Here is a 26,857-nt window from a genome sequence, read left to right as displayed (position 1 = left end):
TTTCTTAAATTCTGAAACATTTTCATGCATTTTCTGAAAAAATTGTTTGACTCTTTTTCCCTTTATACTATTTCTATAAGATGTCCAAAGCCAACTGAATATTCTTACACTGAATGAAACTGAAGAACCTACGTTTGGATCAGTAGGACATGGATCTGATATTCTCTGCCAAGAAAGAAGGTGTAGAAAAGCCACATGTGTCAATTTATCTTTTCTAAAAATCACCCAGCCTTAATTAGAAGTTAATTAGAAGTTAACAACAACAAAAAAAAATCATAGGATTCCCACAGGACTGATGTGCTATTGTATTGCACTGCAGTGCATACAATATATGAATATATATATATTATTATGAATATTTCATATTTTTTCACTAGCAAATAACACTATTACTTGAAGGCATGTAATTTCTTATAAAAACCAATAATTCCTCAAAAAAACTCTAGCCCTTATCAGGATATATATCACCCTTTGACGATTCGAACATTTTTATTTTATAAATATTTAAAATATGTTATCTAATAGTGTCTCTACTACTCAGGGCATTTTAACTAGAGCATGTAGCACACACTCAAAGGCACTCTGCAAAACAGAGTGGCTATTTCTTATCATTGCTCATTTTGTGTAATAACATGTATAACTGGTCAACACTGGCTATGCATGAATTAAGTAATTTTTTTTTGTTAGATAGACAGGAAGCAATGAAGGGGACATAAGTTCTATATAGTGTAAAATAAAAGAAAATTAGTCTGTATGTAGACTAAATCATGCTTTCAATTATATAGTAACAAAGACAGTGGGCTACAACTTTGAAAGCAATTTGGTTACTAAAATTATTTTTTTATTGACCAATTAAATTTGAAGATATTTTATGAGCTATGGGACTCATATATAGGAATTTTGCTTGTATTTCAACAATTACTGCTGTCCTGGTTTTTAGCTGAAACAGAGCTGGGTTTCTTTTTCAGTAGCTAGAATAGTGGTGCGTTTGTTTTTCAGCCTGGGACTTGTTATGAGAGAGACACTGATAACACACCAGTGTTTGCATTTCTGTCATTGGAAATGAAGGACTTTGTGTTCCGTTAGTCCACCAGTGCAAGACCTAAGGGGGTGAGAAATATTTAAATTAATAAGCTAAATTGACATTTAGATATGCCAATGGGATAATATCATATCACGTCATGTCCAGTATATTAGTGATGGTCTCTTCCTCTTTTAGCTCCCTCTGGCTTTTCGCTCGGGCTCTCGCTCTTCTGGGATTGTGGTTTCGGTTCGAGATTGTCGCTCCTCCGGGATTGTTATCTGGGAATGGGCCGGGCTTGGTCAGTGGGGGGTGAGCAATAGCCTTGGGTGTCATTCCCTTGCATATTTTGTTACTGTTATCATTATCACTACTATTTTAGTATTAGTATTATATTAAGTTTTCTTTCTATTATTAAACTTTTCTCATCTCAACCTACAAGCCTCCTTATCCTTGCCCCCCAGTCCTCTCCCTTATTCCCTGGGGGTTGGGGGGAAGTGGGTGGATGGCTGTGTTGGCTGCTAGCCAAGGGCTAGCCCAGTGAAACTATCACAACTACCTTTAAGAAAACTTTTTTATATTTTTCTTGAACTATGATTTTTGAATCTTTCACCTGGAGTGTCTTGTTATTACATAAGTGTAAATCACTGAACCAAAAAGGCAAAGAAAAAGTTATGAAGAAAAACAATGTATACTTGTAGAAGTTTATTGACTTAATGAAAACACTCTATGTTCAGGCTGTGACAAATTATTTTAAAGGAAATATGACAATATTCTTTGAAAAAAAAATTGTCAAGTTCCTCAAAATTTTTTTGCCATTGTTACTTTTCTTTTACTACCATAAGACTATGAATACTTAACTATTTTCAGCTAATTAAATATACACATATTTTTGAATATACCACCAGTTTAATGACATACCCACCTTTCTCTGTACAATTTGAGCACTGTAAAATTTTTAGCTTAAGGAAATATTGAATAATGCAGCAATTAAGCTAAATGAATAATTACAGAACATGAACACATATTATTCTGTAACTTCAGCCATTGGTATATTTTGTTAATGTACTTTTTTAACTGAGCAAAGATATAGTCTAAGTAGTATACAAAAAGAAACTTTTATTTTCCTATCAGTTGTTACTTTAAACTTGTGTTGGCATGAGGGTAGCACAGGTAATTACAATAATTAACAAAATACAATTATTAGCTATAGTAAAATTAAACCTGATATTTCTGTCAAAAATCTTCCACACTTATCTAGAGATGCTGTAAAAGACATCACAGACAGGGTTTTGATAGTTTTAATTTGCGCATGTACCCGTGTTTGCAAATAGCCAGCCGTGTGTCCCTGTAGTTATCAAGGTATATGACTGAAATTTTCTTGACAATTCCCCTTCATTTCTGTACGTCTGACCAAAAGTGCCAGCTTGAATAACACGTACAATGTTAAACTTTTGAAGGCAATAACAGTATTTAAATAGATCCATCATATTGATGTTACTATCCATTAAACTGTTTCCCTAAAATAGACTTTAGTTGCACATAGCTATTTTTATTGACATTGCTCCTCCTTTCCAGTGTGAAATTGCAGTGAAAGAGCACCCTTCACTCAAACTCTAAAAGAATTAGTTTGCTCTACCCCTCAATGCTGACTAGCAGTCCCTAACCAAAGTTAAAGCAGTAGGAAACAAAGTTTCCCATCTGAAATTCTGCTTGAGAATGTATTTTTCACACAGAGACAGAACTTGCTTCACTTATTTAAAAAATTGAGGATGTATGGAAAAATTAATTAAAACTAATATGCAAGAAAATTATTTCCTTTGCTCAAAACTAGTGCTAATGTAGCTAAATGACACACTTGTTTCTTTCTTTCTCTCTCTCTCTTTTTTTTTTTTTTCCTTAGGTAAATGTCTGATTTTTGTTATTAAAAAAAATAAGTATCAGTTTACTCAGTGATTAGTTATACAGAAATGAAGGATGCCGTTCTGGGGAGAAAATGCTCTTTAGTAGATACCTTAGTCCTTGAGGGTAGATTTATTGGTATCTTTACAGTCTGCGTACACTACTTCATCCTCAGGACTAGTGACTCTCATTATACCATAAATGTTTATCAAGCATTAGTATGTCCAACAGATCAACAGTGAGCTGATTAGGGTGTCATTACTCAAAAACATCCCTAGCAAAGTTTCACTCTCACCTCAAACTTTTTTTCAAGTGCAAAATAATAATTATGAAAATCTGCTGGAACATAGAAGAAACATTTACATTTTATCTGAAACTAAGGGACCAGTTACATTAATCTGACATGGAGATTTGACAGTTCTCCAGGACTGTCAATCCATACCTGTTTCAACAGTTATTAACATTAAATGACCATGGCATGAAAGTAAAATAACCTCAGGTATCTTGTCTGTAGAGGGAATGACATGAACACCAGTCAAGCGTCCAAAAAGGGTCTGTCACTAGTAACATAACACACAGAGGATGCTATCACATCAGCTTATGCAGCTACTGCATGATTGGCAGTCAGAAATAGCATTTGTCTTGTTTAAAACTTCATAGTGTTTCAGATTTAGTCTACTCCTATAAGACTTCCATTCCTCTTGGAAAAGTTATGGGGCCTGCTCTTAAATGCACGGGAAATTTAATATCTTCTGTATAAATCTGAAGTATGCCTCTCGCCCATTGTCAAGTGTTTAAGTTATGGTCTAATAAGCGAATCCATACCCAAATAAACTAATAAACTAGTACGAATTCTAAAGTTCATTCTGCTTTTTTTTTTTTTTTTTTTTTTCTATGTTAAATACTCAGTTCTATATTGGAACTATTGACAAATCTTGCCACTTGAAGATCAGAGATACTGTTAGATAAGGTAAATAATTCTAAAAGTATTATTTTCCTATACAAAAACAAGCTGATAAAGACTAGTTTCAATACATGGGAGAAATGACTTTCACTCCAGCCATCTGAATATCTTCTGTCTTTGGAATCTCCCTTTCTTCCTTTCTTTGGCTAAACATGTCTGATTAAAGCAAGACTTCCAGCTTTGAATGCTTAGATTTATTAAACATTTTCCCATTTTGGCTGAGCATGGAGAGCAGTGTTAGTGTTGCCCCCTTCAAAGACTCTAGGAAATCTTTCCTGCATGGTGCTATACACTACTTTCAAAATAACAACAATCTCCCTGAAATAATATTTTTTTTTTTCTTTCTGTGCTTCCATTGCCCAAGAAATAAAGCATTTTCCCTCAAACTTTAAAACTACTGTTGTAAAGCTCTGAGTCCTTCCTACTGTTAGAGTTAACAATTGTGATTTTATTTCACTGGAAGTGTAAAGAAACTGATTCAAAGCAATTGCAGATAACTTCTGTCTGAACTAATCTGTAAGTTTATAACACTGTGGTATGTGTTCTACTTGATTTTCAGTTGCATAAAATTTTACTCTCAGAGAGAATTAAGTATCAGATAGAGATGATTCAGTGTGTCTTTTGCTTTATTCTGGGTGGAATTTAATCTAATATTACTGCAAAAACTAAAAAAATCCAACCCTTAACAATTGCATAGTCTAGAGCTAATATCTAATGAAATGTAGTGAGAAATGTCTCTCTCAAATTTAATATCTACAGAATTTAAACCCAAGGGGATTATTTTTTTTATTAAAAATTTTTCATATTTCTTAATTGCATTTTACACTTTTCTTGTATCTTTCATTCTCAGCATTAAATGGGTCCCTACTTGTGATAAACCTATATTTATTTCAATCAAAAAAAAATATTTTATGAAAATGGACTTTGAATGCCTGTGAAAACAGACACTTTCCAATCAGGCAAAATCTCCTGTAAATATTAGTCTCTTAAAATAAAATTGTATCTAAGTTATGCCATTTTAGATTCCTCGTTTTTGATATACACCACTGATATCTCTACCAACAAATTTTAAGTCAGAGACACATGACTACCTGAGAAGATGCAGTCTGCTTAAAGCTGAAACTCAGAGTCACAACTTTAATTAAGTTAATAGGAATTTTTTTCTTTTTTCCTCCAAGAAAATCAGAGTAAGTCTTGATGAATGCAATCTTACAGAACATATCAAGATTAAATACTTTGAAATTTCAAAACTCTGCTGAATGATGGCTTAAGGCCATGTTAACTGATGACTCACTGATGAAAGATTGTTTTATTTCAGATCTTTCATCCTTATTTAATGGTAAACAACTAATCATAAAAGTATAAAGAATGTTTAATATTTTGAACCATATAAAGTGAGAACTGCACAGAAAGGTTAGGATTTAGGGCTGTAAATCAGGGGTACTGATTACAGTGAAAAACAGTATCTGAAGATGAAGCTGTAATTTGTGCACACTGGTGATCAATTGTTCACAGCTTACTTGTGAACTGATTCATAAGCACACACAGTACTGGAGGGCAGTGCGGAGATGTTCTTTCCTTTATGGAAGAGCCAGATTCATATACTGGCAAATACCAATCTCCTTCTGTGTTTTTTACTTGGACTACAGGCAAAAGTCCCCTTTGGGATCTCTCACGACCTAAACTAAATTCAAATCCAGGTTCTCCCTGGCTGATATCTTTTAATGGAGAGAATGAGAACAAGCTGGAAAGCTAATTGTAAACAGAAATGAGTTAATAACAGTAGAGATAAGAAAACTGATCACTGTCATTTCAAAAGGAGTTATTTAGCACCATCATCAAATGGGCAAAACTCCAGTGTATATGCTGCCATATTTTTTCCTTATTTTCTGCATTAATGCTTTTAAATGCGGAAATGACTGACTTGAATGTTACTCTTCCTTCTGCCCAGAATCTGTGGCCTACTCCTAAGCTCTGCTACCTTAGAAAATGCAAAAAATATAACCTCTTGATTTGGTGATGCATGAGGGTAACCAGGGGTTTATTGACTTATTCATAAACAAATCAATTTGACATAAGTGTTGGCTTTTTTTTTTTTTCCTGGATTACAGTGTTACGATGAGTCCATACAACAGCCAGATCACAAAAAGCAACTAAATGCATAATTGTCTACATTTTTGCTGAGTTAAATAAGGTCAGGCAGACATTTAATATTCTACACATTTTCATAATAGACACTAACATATGTCTTTGTATAGAAAATTCATGACTTTTTAAATTAATGAACTAGTTTCTGTGCCCAAAACCAGTAGTATAATGCAGTAGATTGAAGCATGAATGAAAGAAAAGTGTTATAAACAGTGAGAATTTGGAGGAGTATTGTTTTACTGAGCTAGAAAGAGAGAAACTTCTTCCGTTTATATCCAGAAAATTGGCTTCTTCTATTCCCTTGATCTGATCCTTCACGAAGCCCAAGGTTTACATTGGCAGATACATGTAAAATGTTCATAAGTATAAAAATCAAATTTGAATCAAAGTTTTTACACATACACTACTTAGAGTTGTAAATTTGTAGTTTTTTCTTCAAGACTTCCATTAAAGGAAATATTTATTTCTTCAGTATTCATAATAATCTTCATCAGCATACATACAAATTTTTTACATGTAGTCATCTATTTGATTCACAAAGGAGATTAAAATCATAGATTTATAGTGAAAACCTTACAAAATTAAAATTATTTTCAACTTCATAACTCATGGGCTATCAATATTTTCTTAATTTAGTATGCACAAGCATACAAACTACCTATAAAGTAGTTTGAAATAATCACATGCAGAAACATACAACTCTTCTTCCAGGTTTTTCCTACTCACATTTTCTAGTACCATATAATCAGAGGTTTAAAAAAATAAACCCTTAGAAATTAAGATATTAAGCATTTTCACTTAGATTGTTGTCTTACACTATTAATTTTTATTATACTTATGTCTACATTATGACCAGAATGGTAACCTTTAATAGGATATGAATCCAAGGAAACCTCCAGGTATCAAGAAATGCATGGCAAGGTATTGCATTTGAATGACTAGTTAATGACACATAGGATGCTTAGAATTTCTTTTCAGTTGGTCCTTAACCACATTAAACTACATTTTCATCTAAGTCATATTTCTATAGATAAATAATAAACACTTCTCAGCAAAAAGGTATAACTATCAAAATGAAAGGCCATATGGAAATAAAACTAGTTATACTCAGTACACACTGGAATTATTGTTAGACAAACATAATAGAGAAGTTATGTATCTGAATAAAGCTAATTTGTACTTTATTGCTGATGAGTAACAGCAGCAAGGATAGCGTGCATTAATGGCAGAGTGCTGCTGTATCTAGTGACATAAGCTGGGAGCACTGTTTCCTGAATCATATAAATGTCACGGATGTTGAATTACACTTGGAAAAGATTCACACTGTCACTGAGCAAAACCATTTTGAAATGACATTGGCTTTTTTAGTTTCCTGCATTAATTCATTTCCCATCACTAGAGAGAATATAGGAGATAAATGTCAGACACCCAATTTAATTTACTTCTCATTTTTTCAGCAAGGTGATTGTAAGCTATAGCAAAGTTTAGGCAAATCTCCTTTCACATTCAAGCAAACTTACCATGCTAAGATTGTTGGTGTTTCAAATGTAAAGCAGAAGCTACACAGTAATTTACATTTACACAGACATTTTGTTATTCTTACTGGATTAATGTTTATATGAACATACCTAACACAGACCTGTCTTTCCTAGATATGTTAGCTTAATTATCTAGAGGCTTGTCCGTTAGCAAATTCAAATGTTCTTTCATTTTACAATTATTAGCCATATCCATTTTATATGCCCACAGCAAATTATCTAATTTGATTATTTCAGTTTCTAGGTCCACTCAAAATAATCCGTAACAAAACCTAGGCAGAAAAAACAGCTGTAATATTGGCTTTATGTTTTATTCATGGAATAGAAACTTCAGTTACAGGCTTTTTTTTGTTTGTTTTCCTTCACTTGAAATTGAAATGAAATGCTAAGCTACAGAGAGGTTTCAACAATCAAGAACTTTCTAAAGAAACAGGTAAATTCATACTGTCACTGAGCAAGTACCATTGTTGACTGTTTTCCAACAGCAGGCCAAAGAGCTGTCTTTGGGGACACTTTACATAGTAATTCCCATTTGTTGAAACAGAGATAATATATATTAGGGAGCCACTGTACGTATTTGGAAGATGATTAAATTATCATCTTGCTGACAGACTTTTTTTCCTTTTCCATTTCACTGATTCTAAGTTTTCTTAATTTTTCTGCCAGCCAATAGGCTTACTTTCTTCCTCTTAAATTGAGGATTATTTTTAATTATGTCTAGTTCAGAAACAAATGATGCTTCATAATAGACCAGTTTCTTATCACAGAATCGTAGGGCTGGGAAGGGACCTCAGGAAATCATCTAGTCCAATCCCTCTGCCAAAGCAGGTTCCCTACATCAGGTTGCACAGGAAGGCGTCCAGGTGGGTTTTGAACATCTTCAGAGATGGAGACTCCACAACATCTCTGGGCAGCCTGTTCCAGTGCTCCATCACCCTTAGAGTAAAGACGTTTTTCCTTAAGTTCATGTGGAAACTATGATTTCATTAATAGAAAAACAACAATATTATGTCTGTATTTTAACTTTAAAACTACACACATTTTTAAGTAAAGGCTTGGGTTTAAAAACAAAGAAGGAACTTGAGATTAGTTTTCCAACTTTACCTTACATGCTCATAAACATGCAGGCTAACCACTCCTTAATGCTACCCAATAAAGTGATATCTTGTAAGAATTGCTAGTAACTTCATGTTGCTGCAGTTTTCAAAAAAATCATTGCAAAATTAAGTCCAGATACAGACACAAACATGGAAAAAACTAAGAAATGTCCAACATTTTCAAAATGTACAGCTTTCCAGAAAGTAAATGGATCTACATTTTCATCATTTAGAATCAGACCAAGATTCGTCATAATTCTAATTGATATGCAGCTGTCACTTCAAAGGCTAAGATCTTCATAAGACATCAGAAGACTAGTAGATGTCATACAGTATTTACTAGATATGAAGCTCAAACCTCTAACACGTGCCAGAACACTATATGAATGCATTTTTACAAGAAAAGCGTGAATACAGTTTGGAAGTATTTACACTACTTTTGTAAACAGAATTTTTCATTCTGTCTTCATTATGGCATGTAGACTAATTGAAATTGATGATTGGTCAATTTGAACTAAAAAAAAAATAAAAAAAAATAAAAAAAAAATCTATCTAATACAAAGCAATCCAAAACTTGTTTGAAAGGACATAGTGAACTGTCACACTAGGTGGTCATCAAAACCTACCAAACAACATTGCAAGTTTGATCCATCAGACACCTGCCTAATTTAAACCTAATATGATGTTTATTCTGCTTTCTGGAACATTTAAAAATTGATAAAAACTGAATCTAGAATGAAAATATTCCCAAATAAGAATATTAATTTTCTATATATTTATATACAATTTTCATACCAATGATAGATGTTTCAGCAGTTTAGCAGGAGGGAGAAAATGAATATATTTGCCATCATTAACAACTTAGTTGTCTTCTTTGCACATTAATACACTATTTTATAAGTTTCAAAACTAATTAAAATTGAAAACCAGATTTTACTATATGACTATTTAAAAACTAAAATCCAAGTTGCAGTCATGAGCTTCCTCTATTGCTTTTCCATTGATTAACTTCAGTTTTAACCCTAGATTAACTTGCAAGGTAGATTTAATAGCAGTTGGAAGCAGTTGGAATTGCTTAAAACAAAAATTTAAAAGTAGCCATGTTTTAAGAGAAAAATTGGAAAAAATAAAGCTTTTTAGAGCTAAAAGGTTCATTTCTCTGTATAGGTTATGAAAACATTGTATGAACGTACCTAAACTGCAGTTACAGAAACTATGTTCACATTTTCCTGTTTCAATGCAATCTTCATATAGAAAAGACTGAATTGCAATGAATGTCATGTCCGTTTGAAGAAGAGCAGTTTACTTCAAGCCAATTTTTAAAACCACACTTCTTTAAAACTAAATTAAGAGGGTCACTGATTGTACACTAATGAAGGTTAGCTTTGTTTTTTAATTTTTTTTATTGAGGCTCTTTGGATATCTGTAGCACATTTTGCTTCTTGGCCTTTGACTGAATCTCTTTATTTGAAATAAATAAAAAAAGAAAAGATTTAGTGTAAGATCTCCAGAGTATTTAAGGTTGAACATCCCAAACTGTCAGAGTAACTACTCACACAGTAAAATTCATTCAGGAAAACATTCTTATTTATTTAGCAGGGAAAAGGACAAGTCCTCTCTTTGAGAGATTTAATGCTGACTTGCTTGGAACTTCATCGCAGGATAATCAATTACTGTAAACAGGGGAATCTTAGTTGTCTGGGTATACTCAGAAACTGAAGTCTCTGCTAACTGGTGTATTTGTGATTTATTTGCACATCTACGTGGAATCTGTGAGTCTTGACCATTTTATGAAAGAAACTGTCACACGTTTGTAACTGGAATCCTGTTTTTTGAGATTAATTAATTACTCTAGTTAAATCTCAAAAAAACAGAGTCCAGTCTCAGTAATGCTAGACTACTCTCAGAAAATATAGTCTTGATAAGATTACTGTTAAAACCAATGCACAAATACTGGAAAGGAGCTGATGTTGTAAAACACAAATGTAGTACTTTATAAAATTCATAAAATGACTGGATACTTCTCCAAGTAAGAGGTTGTTTTGTGTGCTGCTGTCAGAGGTTGTGAGGCCCTACTTACTCAAAAGCTTCCTGTACTTTTCTGAAGGAAGCACATTTTCTACTTTTATTTGGAGGACATAACAAATTAGAGATGTGTTAGTCTTTTCAAATACACAGGAAAAGTGAACAATTTGAATTAATGAAATTTAGAGTTATTTCTACCTAAAATTTATTTACTTATGTTCTTAAAGTTAAGTCATAGTTTAATACATTTTCCCATGAAATATTGCCAGAAAAATTAAAAAAAACCCTGAATGAGCTGTGACAATGCATGAAATAACTTTGATCTGCACATATGGAAGCTGGTACAACTGCAGAAAAATCTCACAAGAGCATGTGGTCAGAAGTCATGTAAAACTTTGTCTTTTTCTATCGCTATCTACCTGTAGTAGACCCACACACAGTTCAATCTATAGAAATGCTTTCATTCTCACTGCTAGGCAGCAGTGAAATGCAAATTTATAAGCTTTACCAATCACCCTGACTGCGGTTGCCATTCTGATTGTTCAAAATCCTACTGGGCTGGGTGAATGTTGACAGCAACATTCATATTGACAGTGGACTGCTAGCAAGTTCTCCAAATGTTATGAAGATAGATGGACAGTGAAATCAAATATTCATCTCTGGGTCTGGTTTTTGTTTGTTTGTTTTTCCTAATGTGCATAGATTTGTCAAAAATTTTCACGCCTAGACTGTACATGAAATAGAAAATCCCATGCCAAATACATGGTTAAATACACATTAGTAGCACGCAAAACCTTGTGTTCTCGTTTACACATGCTATTCTTCTCAGCTTGTCTTCTTTCAGTGACAAAAGTGTTTCAAAAAGGCTTGAAACAGTTAACCTGCTAACAGTCCCATATACCTTAAACACTGTAAGTAGCCAACTGTAATGCAAGCTGAATAGTGACAGAGAACGAAAAATAGATTGGGAGTTTCAGGTTTGGAGCAGTAAATTATCATGTTATTCACTGAAGTCTCCCTAGGCTCAGCCAGCCATACATCATCTGTCAATACTCCAAATTCAATCTATAAATTAATGTCATGATTTTTGTACTGTCATTAAATGTATGCTATTCTCAGGAGAGGTCAGGAACCGTGGAAGGGACATTATTTTACAGGGTGATACATATTCACAAATCCCTGGAGATCTGACCTACATTCCATGTAGATGAGCAGCAGCCTTTTTATCTCAGCTGATATCTGGCTTCCACTCCATTGTTAGCAAACTCGTGGAGAGTAGGTGGAGTATACACCAGACCCAAAGGGTAAGGAAGTATGCTCAAAATGAAGAAGAATATGCTCAAATAAAGAATGAAAAATATGCTCAAATACAATAGGTATGAGTTAAGCAATTGTACCTCCTATTATTGTTACAGAAAGTTTTTAAGTGGGAAAAAATAATGGAGAAGAGGAAACAATCTAGAAGTCCACCAGCTATATGCTTCTCTGTTGGCATATTAGCACCGAATGAGTAATATCCCAGTACTTTCCAGAAAAGCAGACTGAATGGATTAGGAGTTTGAGTAAGTGATAATCAAAGTAAATAGATGTGCTTAAAAAGGGGTGAGAAGACACTAGAAGCTGTCCACAAGTTGAACAGAGACAGTTTCAGTCAGGTCCAAGATGGATCTGCCGTTGGCCAAAGCTGAGCCCATCAGCAATGTCTGTAGCACTTCCGTGAAAACACATTTAAGATACAGTAAAAGCACTGCACAACAGTGTGTGATAGGGAGGAGTGAGGAAAAAACATGAGAGAAATAGCCCTGCAGACACCAAGGTCAGTGAAGGAAGGGGAGAAAATGCTCCAGGCACTGGAGCAGAGACACCCCTGCAGCCCTTGAAGACCATGGTGACAAGGGTTGTCCCCCTACAGCCCATGGACGATCACACTGGAGCAGATATTCACACTGTAGCCTGTGGAGGACCCCACCCTGCAGCAAGTGGATGTGCCCTGAAGTTCTAGCATCATGTTTACTAGTAAGAGCAGGTGATCATGGTTCTATTTTGACTCTACTGCAAACCAGAGGAGAAGCATGGGAAATCTGCAAAGACATGATGTCTTCCTAACTTAAAGCTGAGTGATTAGGCTGGCTTGCAGCCAAGATTGGTTGCGTCTAGACATGAAGACATAAAAAAAAAGTCTTTATTGATTCTCCCCTTCATCAGGCAATGAAAAATACAACCCTTTGCAGATGACATATCTTAACATCATCTAGCATTTCTGCAAGGTTTTAAGGGCTAAGTGTCAAGGCAGTGATGATTCGCTCTGAAGTGTGTTATACTTCCAGTTGGTTGGGACTTTTCTGACTAATTGCAGATTCATCAAGACCTAAATTTACTACCAGAAACCTACCTATCTCTGCTTGTCTGCCTGGTAGGCTGCTTAAGAATCCGTGACTTCAGCATCGAGGGCAGTTGTATCATGTTGACGGGGGTCAGAAGCCTAAAAGCCTGGGAAAGAAGAGCTACACTACAACAACCATGCTCTGAATTTCCTAGGAAAACCTCTTGTTTGAATTTCCTTCTTACAAGAACATTTTTTGAATGAATTTTTAAACTGAAATCTTTAGAACACAAGAAGTAGTAAATTTAAACCATACAAATGTATGCTATTACGTTTTGCAGTGCTAGGTGCTAGAAAGTATTAAGCCTAGGAAAGAAATTGAATTTCTCCCATGTTTACAAAAAGCCTTCTAAAATACTAAGTCTCATTCACTTCTCTTCCAAACTACCTACCAAAGCAGAGGTCCCTATAACAAATTATTCAGTTAAAGACTATCACATGCATAATGATGCTATGCTGTTCTCTTTTCAGCCTTAGTACTCATGATGCATTTTTGTTTCTTTTAATCATGTGCAAAAAACCCCTAAACAGACAGGACATAATCTACCAGGAATAATATCTGTACATTAATATACATACACACTCATAATAGCTTATACTTCCTTAGGACAGGGAGGATTCCCAAGATTATTTCCAGCCTTATTTTCTGTCATAAATATAAATAAACAATTATTATTTTATTCATTTTTTTTTTATTCATGCTAAGACTTACTCTATATTGTCCTGAACTTTTTGATAATGAAATTTGATTGGTTACAATTGGCTAAATGCCAATAAAACCATCATTTCAAATGCAGTGGTTAAGAATTCATTTCTAAGTTCATCATAATAAAATCAAGGTAATATGCCTAAGAACCTGAACAGCACACACAAAACCCAACCTTAAGTATAATGGCAACATTACAAAGTCTTCAAAAAAATCCCTAAGACATTTATATTGCAGAAAACAAATAAGAAATTACTTTGCTAAGTGTACAATGACAAACACTTACGATCTGTTCTGCAAACATCAGAGTGCTTATTAGCATGGAAGTTTAAAAGGTACTTTTAAAATGAAAACATTAAATTTACTTGCAAATTTTACTAATTTTGAGCCCAATGTGTTGCTTCATAATGTGATTCCCACATGTAATAACACATTAAAAAGCAATTTGGCATTTTGCTTCAAGAGGAAGAAGGCATGGATTTACTTGTGCATCAGAACATAGTTCATCTATTCTCAGGTACTGTGGAAAGTCAACTGTGAAATTTCTCTGATGAATGCCAAGGTATGGCTACAGAATACAAGCATCTAGATAGATCAGAAGAAGAAGAAAGAGGATTTTTTCTGTTTTGCATATTTTTTGAATATTTCACATTTCTTACTCGTGATAGCAATTGCAAATCCATACTACAACCTCACACAGTGATATTTTAGTGAAAGCAGATTCTCTATTAATACAGTAGATATTATCTAGAGTAGATGTTTAATATGGAGAGAAGTCCTCTGTCTGAGATTCTTTTCCAGGCTTTGTCACATTCATCTGCCATTCAGTTAATGAAGTTGCATTTCTATTCCCTCTTCTGCAAACTATTAATAACAACTCGAAATACGAGGCAATTTTATGCATAAAACTTATCAAGATTCTCAGATGGTTTTCAGTAATACTTTAATTATTGGGCATGAATGCCTTTTGGCAGTGTAGAACAGGCCAATATTTTCAAAAGCAAGGTGTATGTAAGGACATTGTAGCATACATATCATGAAGACATGTTAAAATATGTAGTGCCTTATTACCTTATCTTTTTAATAAAATGTGTTTACATGATAAGAAGTAGATTTGGACTTTCACACTTATAATATGATGTCGTGGTTTAACCCCAGCCAGCAACTAAGCACGATGTAGCTGCTTGCTGACTCCCCCCCGGTGGGGTGGGGAAGAGAATCAGAAAGGTAAAAGTAAAAAAACCCACGAGTTGGGGTAAAGACAGTTCAATAGGTAAAGCAAAAGCTGCACATGCAAGCAAAGCAAAATAAGGAATTCTTTCACGGCTTCCCATCATTAGGCAGGTGTTCAGCCATCCCCATGACAGCAGGGCTCCATCACATTTAACAGTTACTTGGGAAGACAAACATCATCACTCTGAACATCTACCCTTCCTTCTTCTTCCCCCAGCTTTATATGCTGAGCATGACACCATATGGTATGGGATATCCCTTTGGTCAGTTGGGGTCAGCTGTTCCAACTGTGTCCCCTCCCAACCTCTTGTGTGCCCCTAGCCTACTTGCTGGTCAGGTGCTCTGAGGAGCAGAAAAAGCTTTGACTCCGTGTAAGCACTGCTCAGCAGTAACTAAAGCATCCCTGTGTTTCCAGCACAAATCTAAAACAGCCATATACTAGCTACTGTGAAGAAAATTAACCCTATCCCAGCCAAAACCAGCACATACGATTAAAAACTATTCTAAATGTCAATGAAATTAATTTATGCCATGAATTATGTGAAGGATAAAACAGTAACTCCATATCTTTTTTTCATAGAACTAGCAGTTATTGATGACATAGTACATTTATGAAATCAACTAAAAATCTCAAAATGGGATCAGGAAGAAATATTGTTATATTAATAACTTTTATGTCATTAAATAATGTAATAATGTAAAATTTAGATTTCAGTTTAAGGTAAACAGTGAGAAGCTAATTAAAAAAAAAAAAATCTTGTGAGCCAAATGTTAGACCATGGTCTTAGACTGCATTTTTATGTCCTTGTGTCATCACACTAATACAGACTTTGTTCTTGTATAAAACATGGAGGCTGCAGGTATGGCAAGGTTTATCAGATGTAGTAGCTTATGAAAAAAAAAAAGAAAACACAAAACAACAAATGATCAATTATTAAACTTTCCAACAAAAAATCCATATTTCTGTATTGCAAAACCCTGGACACCATCACTAAAACCTACCTCTGCTTGGTGCTTACTTACAACTGTATGCTGAACTTCTAGGGCAGAGGTTTTGAGTCAACTATTTATGCTAGTCTCTCTAAAATCAAAATTCATCTGACTTTGAACCATCTACCAGATGAAGCTGAAATCTGCTTCCTGCCTTCTGTTCATCTGAAGTTGCTCAGCTTCTGCAGGCAGGAAGATTTTTTCCTACTCTCTTACTCTTGAGGAGTCCTACACACACCCTAAAATGGATGATTCACTATTATCTTAGCTATCTTCTTTGACTTTTGTTCCTATGGGAACAGTTTATATTTCATATAAATTTCAATCTCTCCAAGTATATCTGTGATAATGAAAGCACATACAGTGTCTGCACTTCAATATATTTGTCCAGGAAGAAAGAGTAATACAGAACTTCTCTACTTATCTAGATACACTGTGTTAAACATTAGTAAAGAGTGTCCAGACAAGTTTACAGTAGAATAGTGAGGGCAACTGAATATTTATCTTATCTCCATTATACACAACTATGTAATGAAACTTTAAGAAAAGAAAATATTTTCAGCCTCCAAATGTTTTGACCTTCAAAGACTTAAATTTAGAGTTTCCCATATTGCAATCCCAGAGCAAACTTACTTTTTCCAATTTCAGAAATCTTACAGCTTTCCTACTCATTTCATCACAGCCCCCATATGCATGCTCCTGCTAGGCTGTAAGTTAACCTTGTTTCCTTGCAGTCACCCATTTGCCCTACAAACTGAGAATGCAGCAGAGCAGCCTTCTCAGTTCAGGGACCTGCCTGGGAGGAGTGCTGAAGGGATGATGACCATTTTGTGTGTCTACTATTTTCAAATTTAGCAGCCAGTAATTCTACTAAAAAAAAAAAAAAAAAAGTTTCTCTTCCCAAAATATTTTCTTTTAAATGCTAATTAATGTTAGAACTAAGTTTGCACACAATTAATAACCTAAAAGTGGGTGAAAAGGATGGAAAGTAATAATGCAGGACCTGTTCCATCAATGACTATGTCCTAAAGATGGGGTAATATTTTCTTTATTCCTTCATTTGGTAGTTATACATATTACCAATCTGTGTCTGAAAATTGTAACAATGTAGTTCAGACAGTTAACCACAGAAAAGTGAGGACCAACAGAAAGGCAACCAACTACGAGAAAGGAGAGCAAAGATCCAAGTATTTCTACTTTATAAATTCTAAAGTCAGAATAAAGATGCATATTTTTAGTCAGACAAGAAAAAAATAGAAAATAAAAGCCATTATTAATGAAAAGTGAACTATTTGTCCAGAACAAAAAATATACATCCTAAATATTAATCATAGAATAAAACATTTATAATTATGACTCAGACTGAATTTTTCCCTGAAAGTGGTTAGTGATTCAAATATTATGATGAAAAAGAGGGAATGTAAGAATCTAGAGTAACGTATTTAACTTCATGCAACGCCTGTCTTTTAACTCTTTTTTTGGATCTTAAAATATTGTGGCATGTGTAGAAGTGAGAACATGTCGCTGACCTCCAATAAACCACACGCTTTACAGAGAAGTAAGTAAGGTCCCTTCAGTATGTAAAAAAAAAAAAAAAATAAAAAAAAAATCACAAACAGAAAGTAGAAATGGAAGGTTCATAAATTTTTATATAAAAATCCCTGCTGCTTTAAGAGAGAAATATACCATCTGTCAGAATATTTCCAACTGTATAGAATCATTTTACTGCATGCAAAAGGTGAAATTCGTATTCCTCTTTCCAAAACCAAAACTGTATTGGGAAGCTGTTCTTCACTTCCACCACCTCCATGATCCTAGAGCTTCAAACTCACCAAACTAACAGTGAAAATATTAATCTGGTTGTCTTCAAAGCTTATGTAGCTATTTGCATTATTAGTAATAACAGAAGGTATGATCACTGATGCTTCATCACAAAGCCTAATGTTTCACTGTAATTTTAATCCAAAACCACCAGGGTTCTTAGCTGTCAAAGGATACAGTGATATGAATTACATCTAATATTCCACTGACATCTATCAAACTCTTCAAGCACAGAATATTTTTGCTTATGAAAACTATCACAGAGAAAAAGCCCAGCCCATAATCAGTAGTAATTAGTCAATAGTCCAAAAGCTTTTTCAGTACAAAAATGGTCTGAATTTGTGTCTTTTTAAATGATAGCAGCAATGTATTTTTTAAAAAAGAAAGTGACACCAACAAATGGTGAAACAAATTTAAAAGGAAAAGTATGTACAGAACTAAAAAACACCATGTTGCTGAACACATTGCCACTTGACACCAACAGTCTTTCTTTTTCAACAGAGTAAAACTTTTTTTTTGCAGAGTTATAACAAGACATATTTATCACTGCCTGACTGCACTCAGAAAAAGTTGAAAGCACAAGAATATAGAAGAAAAAGACTGTTTATGTTATAGATGTACAAGAGTTTTATCAAGGTATGCATCACAGCAGTAAGACAGTCAAGAAATTAAAATAGTGGATAGAATTAAAACAGCCACAACAATATTAATATCAGTTATATTAATTTAGCATAAGGACGGATAAACTCCTAAAATAGAAGTTTCAAATAGGGTAGCTGACTGACTTTTTTGCAATACCTCTCTCTATTCTATTTTCCCCAGGACTTGAATTGTGGAAGTTTTACGGGAATGCCAAAGTACAACCTTTCAAAAATAATGATGTTTCTTTATTGCAACAACTTTAGAACTGCAGTTCACGCATGCCTGGAATGAAATAAATCCCTCCAATTCATCAACTTTTATACAGAATGGGGTATTGTACTGAAGAGAAGCCAGACCAATATCGGTATCTCAGGGGATTTCTGCATTTGTTTCACAGTTGCAGTTTTAAGATTTCTCTGTGATTTCACCCCTTTTATTTTTCTCACGCTACATCTCATTCTATGCTCAAATAATTGAAATCACATTTCAGCCTTAATTAATTTTGCCTCTCTTGTTTATAAATCTATATTATTAGCAACCACTTCAGTTTGATTTTATCAATAGGCTTAAAAGTTCATCATTTTTCCTCACATTCTGTCATTTAGAAATCAAAATAAATTTTATACAAACCTGTGCTGGTGGGTCCACTGAGCCTAAGAGACCCAGGAACTTGTGTCACTTAATATTTTGCTGTCATCACTAAAGGAAAAAAAACATGATTCCATGTGGTCTGTCACTGACCTAGTGCAAGCCAGAAGTAGCTATTATTCAGGCACAGTCCTCACCATGCTAGCAACTTCCATAATTGCACCGTAAACTTCTAGTTTGCATCATTATTTATGTCTGCCAATTTCATTTTCTCACTGTTCCTGCATAGCCACCATTGCTCACTGCATCATATCTACAACTTTAGAGAGAGTTTACAGGGCATTTCAGAACACCTGTCTCAGCGCAGACACTTGGGTCACACTATGGACCAAGGTTTGCAGGAAGAAGAGCTTCTCAATAGGTATATATGTCTGAGCACAGCTACATCTACACAAAATCTTAACAGTAAGTACACTTACCTGAAAAAAAAAAAAACTACCACCACCAACAAAACATCAAACAAACAAAACCCAACCCAACAACTTTTTTTTTTTAAAGGTATTAGGGAAAGACAGCACCTCAAACCCAGTAGTTAGCATCCAGACTTTATCTATTTACTTGATGATACACTGTAGAGTGCAGAAAGAAACCACATGGGATTAGGGATGGATTTTTGTGAGGCTATGTGAAACCTCACTGCTTTACACAAATATTCTGCATTTGTTCTTGTGATAAGGTCACTTTCTATCTTAAAAACTTTCATTTTTTTCTCCTCGATGTATTTAAGAAACAACAGTAATATCTTTTTAGCCTTTATTATGCTGCAGTAAATATGCTCAGTTCCCTAAAACTGCTGCATTTTTCTTCACAGTATTCTGTCCTTCCACTTAAGCTGCTTATACATTTGTTAACATTTAATTTTATCTCAAGTTTCAATGTGTTTGCATTTCCCTAGTTCTAAAGCAACTCAGAATTTCATGATTCTTGACTTAAAAAAAAAATTAAAATTCTCTTAATGGCAATAATTTTCACATGATTTTCAGGGAGGCTGAAATTGAAACCTTAGTATGTTCTTAACTAAGGTGGCAGCAATTTCCCAGGGTGTGAAGAAGAATTCACACTCTTTAGAATCTGTCTTAAGTTTACTGAGTTATAGACCAGCTTTCATGCTATTTAATCAGTCATGACTTCTCATTAATTTACTTCCACTGAAACAATTCTGATGGTAACTGAGACAATTTAAAAATGGTACTTGCTAATCACCAAAATCACAAGTCTCTGCCCACTAGAACAGATGTCAGAAAGAGATATAGCAACAGCAAGCAACTTCCTTCTCCCCCTGAGGAGGGATTATTTTTCTTTAAAGACTTGCTATTGCATGCTTTTAATCAGGGAACTGTAATACTTCAGACTGGTTTGCTCTTCAAAATATTTCAATAGAGCTTCAGAACTGAACACATTTCAGCTGTTGTAAACATTGAGAGCACTGGTGGTAGTGATGGGAACAGCTACATGGTAGCAAAAGCATATAGAGGATTTTTGTTTGTTTTTCTACAGAGTGTTTTCATCAGCAGATGAAGATTACAAAAAAAATCAATGCTCCTCAGGACTGACTTGCTGAAATCCTAATGGAAATATGGGGGCTACAGCCCATTCAGAGCTCAGACTTGCCAGTAGCTGCCTTGAAGACACTAAGAAAGCTGAGGCCTAGAAGCCACAGGAGCTTAGGAAAAAAATATAGACTCCCAGCCAGCACACCCAGTGGGCTGATATCACAGCTCTCAGGGTATATGGGGAGAACAGAATTGTTCTATAACTTTGGAGATCTATTTTAAAACAGAATAGTATTTTACTGCGCTTAATTCCATAATTAAGAAAGCTAAGTACCAGAAAAATGTGCTACTTTTCATCATATGAACTTTTAGACTGCACAAAGAAAAAATATATCAGCTCATATTATCAAAATTAACATGATACAGTTATTTTAAAGCATTTCCTGGTACAACTCTTGACAAAAACCCTACCTCACATTGTTCAGTCCCCATATAAAACCAAGCCAGCTTTGAGTATTACTTCCTCCTCCTTTCCAATAAATTATTGACTCTATGCTCAGCAGACCTTTTGCAATGGGTTCAGCATTAATGTCCTTCCATCTGTCCCTGGAGGTCAAGATGATAGGAAACAAAGTATCTGCTTCTGTGTATTTAGAGACTACGTGCAAAAATGTTCACATTGTAAAACTTTGGGCTCTTAAATAATTCAAGAAGGTCAAGCATCTATGATTCTAGATTTTTGACTGAGTCAAAACCACTTAAGTAGTTCTTTCCCACTCAAGTCATGGGAAAGAATAGGCATTAGTAGAGTAAATGTATTATTGTGTTAACCAAAGAAGTGTCCTGATATGCCAAAATAAACCCCATTGTGTGTACACCACTATACACCATGAGGCTGTTAAAAATCTAGGCATTGTCCCATAAAAATCACTGGCATTAAACATTTTTTAGAGATCTAAGAAGAAGAAGAAAACTTTTTAAAAAACAAACAACTCTCTAAATATTCCTTAAACTTCGATAATAAGCAAATTACGTGGCACATTTCAGCAGCAGTAAAAATGGTAATAGTTCCTTGTGGGAAGACAGAACTCAGTTGTGGAAACGAGCTGCAAAAGAAATATAAATTTTAGACTATATCTTCCTAGTTCAGAACACACAAAAGATTTGGAGTTCAAGAGAGTCAGATTTTAATGAAAAAAAGCAGTATATCTATCTCATCTGATGAAATTGATGCAGTTTATACTGTTTAGCTAGACCGAAGGCATGGAGAAGGCAAACTGATTGAAACTCCATTATACCCACAGCTAAGATTTGTAGTCTTTCAGAAACAGCAAGATATCTGACAGTTTTATAGTTCCATCTTCTGTGTAGTCTCAGATCAGGTAGTTTTGTAGGAAGCAAGAAGATCCTCTGACGTTGTTTCTACTTCTGGCTGAATAGGCCCTGCTCTCAATCTCTCTTAAACTATTATATGCTCCTAACCCTGAACCTTGGTGGTTCTCCACTGGGTGCACTCCTGTATGTCAATATTCTTGCACTGAGAGCACAAAACTGGACACAATACTCCAGATGTGGTCTTACAAATGCTGCATAGAAGGAAAGGATCACTTCTCTGTACCTGCTGTCAACAATCTTACTAATGCAGTCCAGGACACGTTCATCTTGTTTTCTACTAGGACCCAAGGGCCTTTTCTGCAGAGCTGCTTCCCAGACAGTTGGCCCCCAGCCTGCCTTGTTGCCTGGGATTACTCCAACCCAAGACCTTTCATTGCTCTTGCTGAACTTCATAAGGTTTCTACCAGCTCATTTTTCCAGCCTGTCTAGGTCCCTCTGACAGCAGCCCTGCCTTCCCAGTTTGGGTCACCCCTATCTGGTGTCACCTGAAAACTTGCTTGGAGTACTCTCCATTTCATCATCCAGGCTGTCAATGAAGACATTAAACAGTATTGGTCCCAGCACTGATACCTGAGGGACCCACTACCTATTGGCTGGAAGCTTGGCTTTGCACCATTAATAACAACTCTTTAAACCCTGTTTATTTTTTATCCCCCATTAGAGTGCAACTATCCATCCCATGTCCCAACAATTGGTGGGCTGTGGAGGAAGTTATGGGAGGCTGTCAAACATGGTTAAAATCAAGTTACTTAACAGCCTCTGTCTTTCTCTTGCTCACAGTGCCAGATATCTCATCACAGAAATAATGATTTCCATATGGAAAAAGTTTTAGCTACTCTCATTCACCTTGTTGTCCTTCATGGTTTAAACATGATTTACTCCAACAACGTTCTCAGGGACTGAAGTGAGGATGACTGGTCTATAGTTACCTGGATCCTACTTCTTCACATTCTTGACGGTCTAGTTCCATGGACTTGTGTATGATATTTAAGTGATTTAAGTGATGATTTAAGTGATGCCTGACTCTGCCTTGCTTCACTTTGAGTACTACTTCACTCCCACTGGTTGCTAAGAGGTTCAGGGACCTGGAAGACCTGAAGACAAGCCTTGCAAGTGAAAACCGAGCTATAAAAAAGGCATCAAGTACCTCAGTTTTTCTAATGTCCCTTGTCACTAAGTCCACTGCCTGCTCCACCAATCAATGGGCCCAGTGCCACTTAGCCTTCCTTTTGCTGTTGATGTACTTTAAGAAATAGAAATCTTTTCTGTCCTTCAACTCCCTGTTTTAGTTTCAACTCCAGCTGAGCTGGAGCTTTCCTGTCTCCATTCCTATATACATGGAGAATGCCTCTATATCACTCCCAGGTAGACTGTCCCTGCTTCTGTGTGCTTCCCTTTTTGCATTTAAGCTGAGTCAGGAGGTCGACATTTATCCATATTGGTCTTGTGCAATGCTTGTCTTCTGAAGAATGGGAAGAACAGCTCTAGTGCTCAGAGGATGCTGTCCTTGAAGATTAACTAGCTCTCCTGGGCCCCTTTGCCCTTCAAGATAATGATCCACAGGATCCTGCCAAGCACATCCCTGAACAGAGCACCTCCCATCATCACATTATTTATAATCTATATCAACAAATTGTCTTTAATCAGTTCCAGAAATATGGATTGCTTGTGTCCAGCCATATTGGCCTTCCAGTAGATATTGTTGTGATTAAAGTCACCCAAGAGTATCAATGCCTGGGACTGTGAGGCTTTTTCCACTTGCCTTAAAAATGCTTTATCTTTCTTTTCTTGCTGATGAGAAGGTCTACAGACACCTACTACAATACCACCTCCGTTGGTCTATTCTTGACCTCTGCCTACAAGCTCTCCACTGGTTCATCACTTCATCCAAGGCTCCATCCATTTAAAAAATGCCTTTGCATAGAGCATAGCTTTCAGGTATGCTTCAGGCATCTCTTACTGGTATCCTGTTAGCACCTTAAGGTACTTGCATCTTGTATACACAACTGGGTTCAAGGTTAAGGAGTTGTGTCATGTTCATTACAGAAGAAAGGGATGAGTAGGTCAGACATGCTGAACCTTTTTAGGTTTGCCCCTTCTTTGGTGCCAGAATCCTGAAGTTATGATTTACTCTCATTTTTTTTAAATATAGCTGCACCATAGTAACTCAAGGGAAGGAATAAGATTTCTTCATTAGAGAACAAGGGGAATGCAAATGGAAAAGTTTCTGTAGAACTGATTTCAGTGCTGTTAAAGCATAACTAACATGTTTTTATTCCATTATTAATCATATTATTATAGAATCATTATTAATTTTACACATTAGAAATTAAAGTCTTTAATGTGAGCTACTTATCTAACAATAAGTTTTAAACTGATTCTAGAAAGCCACAGTTTTTCTATGTGTGTGTTTTTACATTTTAAATCAATAAAAACCAAAACTCTGTCAATCTATCTTTTGTGATGGGATGTACATATGAATGTTTGCAATACTTGATCCAAAATCCACATAATTCATGACCTTACACACTTTTAACCTATCTCCTGCACACGTTTCTTGAATTTTGTTTCATTGTATTTAGCTTAGGTTGTACACATGCTATATTTATATGGTAATATTAAGATATATTTTTAAAATGCGGTTTCAAATACGTCACTACACAAACAGAAACTTTATCATTAAAAAATTCCTCAGTCTTTTTAAATTTTTTTTTTTCAGGTAAAATATACCCTAGGACACAGACATGTACAATTGCATTTTCAAACTAGAAAACAGTGCACTTTAATAGTGCACTGTTCAGTGTCTTTACAAGTAACTACTTGTCACTACGTACGATGATTCCCAAGTTTGTTCACAACTTAACTCATTCATTATACCATGTAGCTAATTCAAACCACAGATTGCTTGACATTCAGCTTTACAATATCATGAGGTTTTAGCTGGTATTTACATTTTATTTGCAATGGCATGATAATTATTAGTTTAGTCAGTGCCTATAAAAAAAAAAAAAAAAAAAAAAAAAAAAAAAGAATGCTTCACATCTTGACTTGATAACATCTCATGGGTATTTTCTACTCAGTTTTACAAGTTTAGCTGAAAATCTCCAGTCTTTAGACCTTCTGCATGCAGTCAAACATAAGAAATGGAAGAAAGAACTTTGCAAAACCCCCAACATACATTAAAAAAACCCCTATCAAAACGCCCAAAAAAGTAAACCCCTAACGCCAAAGTTCTTGTTTACAACAAAGTCCTTTAAGTTAAGGATTTATATCTCGTGTTAATTCATCTGAGCAAGACTTTGATGTGTAACTTGACTTCTTCAAGCTAGAGATGCAGTACTAATAGCTTACCTGACTCACACGCAAATGTCTTTGATGTCTCATCATGAAAGATAATTGCCACTGCATGCTTCTTTGTCTCTCGAGGCAATCTAGTTATGTTTTTGATATTGTGCAGCTCAGTTACCTTAAAATGAAGGAAAGTATTTTAGCCCAGTATATAAATAGTACAAATAAAAATATTAACCATAACTACTCAATTTTTACTATAATCTGTTTTTCCCCCAAGGCTATTTACATCTATAAGTTTTTTAATTGACAAAACCACATAAATAGGTAGAATCTAAAGTTGCAAAACTTTCTATAAAATGCAATGTATCAAAAAGTGAATGGTTTACTTCTCTAATAAAGTTCTACTTGTAAACATAGTTATTACAATGACATCAGACAGTCTTGTGAGTATTCCATAATATTTTTTCAATTTCTATAGTCATATAACTTTGATCAGTTTCAGGATCTGCAACAAATACATAATCTAATGTAGGAACAGCAGTGTCTTATTAGTTAAGAGAAGTAACTCAATTATCATGCTGATCAGTATCACTACATTGGTAAGAATTGATCCTTATCTGTCTTTAAAGTGTAATTGTCATCCTCATAAGAACTCACAATTTTATTTTCCAAATATTAGAAAATATTATCATCAAAAAAATACTCTTGTAGCAAACTTGTAGCATAAAAAGTTCAATTTATTTCCATTTTCATTTGTCGCAAGTAGATAGCTACAATTAACACAAATGGAAGGAAAATATGTTACTACAACCAAAACTGGTAGCACAGCCTATATTAAACTGCTTAACACTTCACATTGTAAAATCTTTTTCTTAGTTTCTTGGAACTCTGGGCAAACTTTATGTGTTTATAGTTAGCTTTTCTGGGCAAGACATCTGTCTCAGGCAGAATTAATTTCTTAAAAATGTCATCCATATGAATTTGACCATCTAGGACTAGGGAAAAAATTGAATGAATGTGGGTGGGTTCTTTTTTTTGTTTGTTTGTTTTTGTTTTTTTTTTTAATTCTTATGCTCCCTGTGTACAGATCTAGCATTCCTTTTCATATGCTGGAAAAAATGTGTTTTAGGAGACAGAGATTTTATATGGTGCAGTAAAAATATGAAACATGTTGGGACAAAGGCATTGCAAAAAAGATTGAGAGCAGATGAGCAGTGAGAGCCATCAAGAAGCCAGGGAAAGAAACTGAGACAAAGCATGAAGTGAAATACGTAGGTGCTGATGACAAACCTGAAACCAGAACTGAAGACTGCTATGGGGTCTATCTTGACAGCCTTCAGCAAAACTCACTCCATATTGTCAATATCTTAGCTGTTAAAGGTGAGCCAAAACTGGATGCCATAGTCTAGATATGGTCTAATGAGTGCTTATCAAAGGAGGAAAATCAGTCTCTGTATTGACTGGCCATGGTGCTGCTCATACAGCACATGGAGCCATTGGCTGTCTTTGCTGGCTGAGGCACCAAGCCCCAGGCTCCTTTCCACAGGGCTGCTCCCAGTC

The 26,857-nt window shown here is 35.0% G+C and overlaps 1 protein-coding gene across 1 annotated transcript in view; it reads right to left on the bottom strand.

Annotated features, from left to right (window-relative positions):
- LOC104532205 (docking protein 6) overlaps window positions 1–25,472 on the bottom strand; it is a gene marked incomplete at both ends in the record, with an annotated part of 63,591 nt that extends 38,119 nt beyond the window's left edge. Inside the window, one exon of the mRNA XM_010177344.1 lies at window positions 25,358–25,472. Within this exon, the coding sequence (XP_010175646.1) occupies window positions 25,358–25,472 (115 nt within the window). The remainder of the gene's footprint in view (window positions 1–25,357) is intronic.
- Between the last annotated feature and the right edge of the window lie 1,385 nt (window positions 25,473–26,857).

Source organism: Antrostomus carolinensis, unplaced genomic scaffold, assembly GCF_000700745.2.
Source record: "Antrostomus carolinensis isolate BGI_N321 unplaced genomic scaffold, ASM70074v2 scaffold15161, whole genome shotgun sequence".
NCBI lineage: Eukaryota > Metazoa > Chordata > Aves > Caprimulgiformes > Caprimulgidae > Antrostomus > Antrostomus carolinensis.
This window is presented reverse-complemented; position numbering and strand designations above follow the sequence as displayed.